The sequence below is a fragment of the Zea mays genome, chromosome 7 (genome assembly GCF_902167145.1).
Source record: "Zea mays cultivar B73 chromosome 7, Zm-B73-REFERENCE-NAM-5.0, whole genome shotgun sequence".
Classification (NCBI taxonomy): domain Eukaryota; kingdom Viridiplantae; phylum Streptophyta; class Magnoliopsida; order Poales; family Poaceae; genus Zea; species Zea mays.
In genome coordinates, this window is record NC_050102.1 from 3,485,354 (window position 1) to 3,490,270 (window position 4,917).

General features: G+C 42.3%; 1 protein-coding gene across 1 annotated transcript; it reads left to right on the forward strand.

Moving 5' to 3' along the window:
* The first annotated feature begins 1,801 nt into the window (after nt 1–1,801).
* Nucleotides 1,802–2,583, forward strand: LOC103633658 (pathogenesis-related protein PRB1-3). The gene has a single exon (XM_008655373.3). It carries the CDS (start codon nt 1,870–1,872, stop codon nt 2,377–2,379), a length of 510 nt encoding a protein of 169 aa, XP_008653595.1. The 5' UTR covers nt 1,802–1,869; the 3' UTR covers nt 2,380–2,583.
* The last annotated feature ends 2,334 nt before the right edge of the window (nt 2,584–4,917 follow it).

Below are 4,917 nucleotides of genomic sequence, written 5' to 3' on the forward strand. Positions count from 1 at the left end.
TCATTCACATGAAGGGCTTATGGTCATTGGATGCACACATCTCAACTTGAACAGCTTAACCTTTACATGGCTTTCTCGAAGTTATTCAAGTTGGAAATAAAATAATCTTTCCTTTGAAATTTATGTTTGTTTGGTCTCTTGCCTTTTCCCAATCCTAGTTTTGCTTGTTTTTAGTCTTTTGGTATTCCTTTTGATTTTGGAATTTTGGAGTCAACTTTAGAGCACCAGATGATAAGAACCACCGAGAACGCATCTACAAACCACTTTGGGAGGATCTCTAATTGGCTGATACCTAAACTTTTTATCATAGCCTCCCATATGATATCATGACACGTCGACAAAAATTTCATGTTTTTTTCTGACTCTGTTTGTTTTTATACAATTTAAAAACAATTAGATTGCAAATTCGTAGTCATGTTTCGTGAACAGATTGTTCGAAATTTCTAGCCTGTTCCTAAATAAGGCCTCAACTTGTGCTCGGTAACATGAATATCATTTTTGCATTCATTGTTTTTAATTGTTAGAATAACTAACAGTTCAAATTTGAATTATCAAAAAATTCAATCAACTAAAATAATTTTACCAAATATATGAAAAGCTTAGAGGAATGTGCCAAAATTTCATATCTCGACAAAATGTCCTTTGTCGAGTGTATCTTATGCCAAGTGTTTGGCTCTCGACAAAATACCTTGTTGTCGAGTGTTGTGTTTTGCTGAGCGCAACACTCGACAAATCGTATCTTCGTCAAGTGCCCAACATTTGGCTCTCGGTAAACTTCTGAGCACTTGGCAAAGAGCGTGTCTCCGGTAGTGAAAACAATCTCAAACGAAAAGTTCTTAACTGCAACGTTGTAGATGTGGTTGAGTACTAAAGCTTTGGTGTTGACTTTGTATCCATTTAACATTGTTATCATGTCAAATCTGACCTAAGATGTTATATTGAATATTTGTACATGTAATCCATCTCAAATAAAAAGTTGCAAACTAACAAAGTTCTAGATCTATTTAAACTCTACAATTGTGATATAAAGTTCATGTTCATTCGATCTCATATGAAAAGGTTATGATTTAGTTGTGCAAAATAGCTGCCACTACCCGTTTAAGGCACAAATCGGCTATAGGATTTTATGAATTTTTTTGGTGGACTTTAGAAGATCAACAAAAAATAGTAATATACGATGGATAAATGAAAGGTAGATATATAGATTGTTGTGAGACCTACTACGACAATGAAGGATTTAACACCCAGATGATAAGGAACCACCTTTATAATAATAGTAGGTTGAATGACAGAAGACATCTTTGTTGTGAACCACAAAACTACTAGGTTTTGTATTTGACCTAGGTTAGATGCGGCAAGAGATAGTGAGAGAAGCGCCAAAGCCTCGAGGACTTCAACTGATCTCTAAATGACCATAGAACCATAATAAAAAACTTATTCATAGTGATAGAGGTATCTCTTTACGAGTCCAAGAAGGAAAAGAAAGAACAAAGGTTTAAGGCGTTTGGTAGTTTGGCTGCAATACCATATATACGGTCTATCAATTCATAAAAATCCTTTATATAGTGAGAAAATAGTTCGATGGATATAAGAAGCTCAAAGATCTTCCCAAATGAAGTTGATTTATTCTTTAAAGGAGAGAGTATATATTTTATGGGAATTGATTTAGTTTATTCGGAGGCCGAGGGATTATTATATATCTCGAAGAGAAGAAGTCACCGATCGATCTATCGAGCTCCCGCTCTCCTTGCTACTAGCTAGCTAGTATAAATACCCCAGCCAGGACAGTGTAGCTTGGAGTACTGGATCACACAGATCACCCCATCGAGCTTCACAGCAGAGGTGAGAGGTTCGTCAGCAACAACAACAATGGCGTCCTCGCGGAAGCTAGCGCCCCTAGCTGTGGCCTTAGCAACCATCGCCTTGGTGGTGACGGTCACGCCCTGCGCGGCGCAGAAGTCGGTGGAGGACGACGTCGTCGACCTGCACAACGCGGCGCGCGCCGACGTGGGTGTCAAGCCCGTGTCGTGGAACAATAGCCTGGCCACGTACGCCGAGAGCTACGCGGAGACGCGCCAGGACGACTGCCAGCTCAAGTTCTCCGACGGGCCCTACGGCGAGAACCTCTTCTGGGGCGCCGCCGGCACCAACTGGACGGCCGCCGACGTCGTGGGGCTGTGGGTGGCCCAGAAGCAGTACTACGACCACGCCAGTAACACCTGCGCTGCAGGAAAGAAGTGCGGCGCCTACACGCAGGTGGTTTGGCGCGGTACCACCAGCATCGGCTGCGCTGCCGTCGTCTGCAGCAACGAAGGCGGCGTCTTCGCCATCTGCAGCTACAACCCGCCGGGCAACCTCGACGGCCAGAGTCCGTACTAGCTTGGCGATCATCGATCATATACGCACGCAGCTGTGGATGCTTGCAATACCTACTACGTGTAAGTGTCGTATGCATGAGTACATGTATACACATACCGTACGTGTGTGTCGACGGATGAAATAAAATTGGGAACCGCATGCCATATTTATGCTTTGCTGTGTATACAAACGTTATATATATGCACATACTAATGTTATTTGTCACTCTAGAAAAAACTTCACATAGCCGGTAATTACTAAACGATCTTCAATAATTATCGGTAATGATTAAGCGATGTTCAATTCTTATCATAAAAATATTGAAGATCGTTCAGTAATTACCGGCTGGTTGAAGCTTCACCTAAAGTGATGAATAGCGTTATATATATGTCAACAAAATCTTGTAATCGGTGATACATATTTGTTAACGACATTATAAAAAACAATTCTGGTCCCAGACTGTTTGGTTTAGCTTTTTTCGACCAGCTTTGGAAAGAATCTAGCTGTGGAGAGAATCTGAATATCGTGGGGATTACACGCGGAGGAAGATTAAAGTGTCCATAGGATTCAGGAACTAGAAAGTGACAGATTTTTACTATTACAACAACTCGTCCGATTATGTGTTTATGTTGATTTTGGATGGTTTTTACCAAATCGATTCTTATATAAGTTGTCTAATAAGCTAAGCTTTTGGCAGTTCACAACAGATTTTGGTGGCCAGAAGCTGAAAAACGCTAAATGATACAAGGCCTATATTTGTGTACAAACCGCTATATGACGATATATATATATATATATATATATATATATATATATATATATATATATATATATATATATATATATATATATATATAGATATAGTATTTAGAGCTCTGGCTCTCTCTAACTAATGGAAGCCCCGACCAGAAACCGACCAAGTGCGCTGACCGGCGCACACGCTTTTTTTGCTGACTGTACCACCTAGTTACGTCAATTATAACTACGCGTTATGCTCAATCTTGTTACGGTTTACACTCTTTTGGTGTGCGCATGTTTCGCGGCATCCGGGCCCACGAAAAGATTGTGTCCCCGCAATCTGGGCAGCTTACGTCTATCGGGCCCACGAATCAAGGAACCGAGCACTCATTTTTTCAGCTCATCTCTCCCGTAACTCTCGCGGCGGCCGAACCCTAGCCAAATCCGCCGCCGTATGCTGCTTCTCCTCCACGCCCGTCGAACCCTAGACTAATCGCCGTCGTGAGCTTCTTGTCCACCGCGCCCGCCGAATACACAGAGATTCTCCCCCCGTCGTTCCACCACCGTCGCATTCTCCTTCACCACCGCAGAGACCCGGACTCGCCTTCTCTGCCGCATACACGCCGTGGCCTTGTTCTTCGTCTCTGGGAAGGGACCCGGAATCGCGGAGCCGGTTGTGCCGCCCCTTCGTTCTTCTACTCCGCAAAGACCGAGACCTCGATCTTCTCCACCGCGGCGGCCGAACGCCAAGTCCCCTACGTCGTCGCGAGCTCTGTCCCCAACGTCGAGTCCCCTACGCATTTGACACAGCCGCGCGTCGCCTTGGGTTGTCCCCTGCAGAGGGGTCTCGAATTCAGCCGCCCTCCAGGCCCATCCACACTCCGGTAAGTCATCAACCTTTAACTCTTACAATCTGAATCGTAAATAGGTTTCACCTTATTATTTTGCCAACTGCTTGATTTATCAAAAACCAATTCAGCATAAATTTATAGTTAAACGGAGACACAAATTTATACTATGCAATCTCTCACACGTTTATGCAGTTTACAATACTCTGTTTATGCTGCTTTGTTGACAGAAGTATGATACATACATCAATATGTTATGCCATAAACATCTTGCTGTTCAATTTGGGTCAGCACACACGAAATAACCAGGTTATACATTAATTGGATGTCGCATATGAGCAGTTTTTTTGATCCATTTAGTCTCACACGTTTATGCAATTTACAATACTGTGTTATGCTGCTTTGTTGATAGAATTATGCAATTTACAATTTAGTAGTGATGCTGCATGATTTGTTGGGATCTAATGGAATGCATGGTCATGAACTGAACTGAATTGACTTGCGCTTATCTTTTTTTTGATCCTTTACGTATTTTATGTATATGTGTTGTTTCATTTGGCAGGAACATCAGACAAGAAGAACGTAGACCGACCTCCTTCAAATCCAAAACGGATTATAATCCAGTCTACTCAAGAGTGCTTCAGCGTTGACATACCCCGTGTTCCGGCGGAGACTGTTAGACCCGAAACAAGGCAGGCTGCTGATGAGGATGATGACTTTATGCCATTATCCAAGAAGCGTAACTTGGACGACAGTCCTGGGAAAGTCTTGAAGAAGGTAGTCACAAAGCGGAGGAAAGTAGTGTCCCCCCCCCGACAGGTTAGAGATTTATGGTCTATGGCAATATATCATTTTATGCGTGAAATCATGTTGTGTTGATGTTTGAGTTAAACATTGAGTTGCGATTATGCAGATGTAAATGTTTACGATATTCATTGTATACTTTTTTTTTCAGCAGAGGCTTAACGTGAGA

Excerpts from the sequence above, each read along its gene's own strand:
- LOC103633658 (XM_008655373.3), top strand. The coding sequence starts at position 1,870 with ATGGCGTCCTCGCGGAAGCTAGCGCCCCTAGCTGTGGCCTTAGCAACC.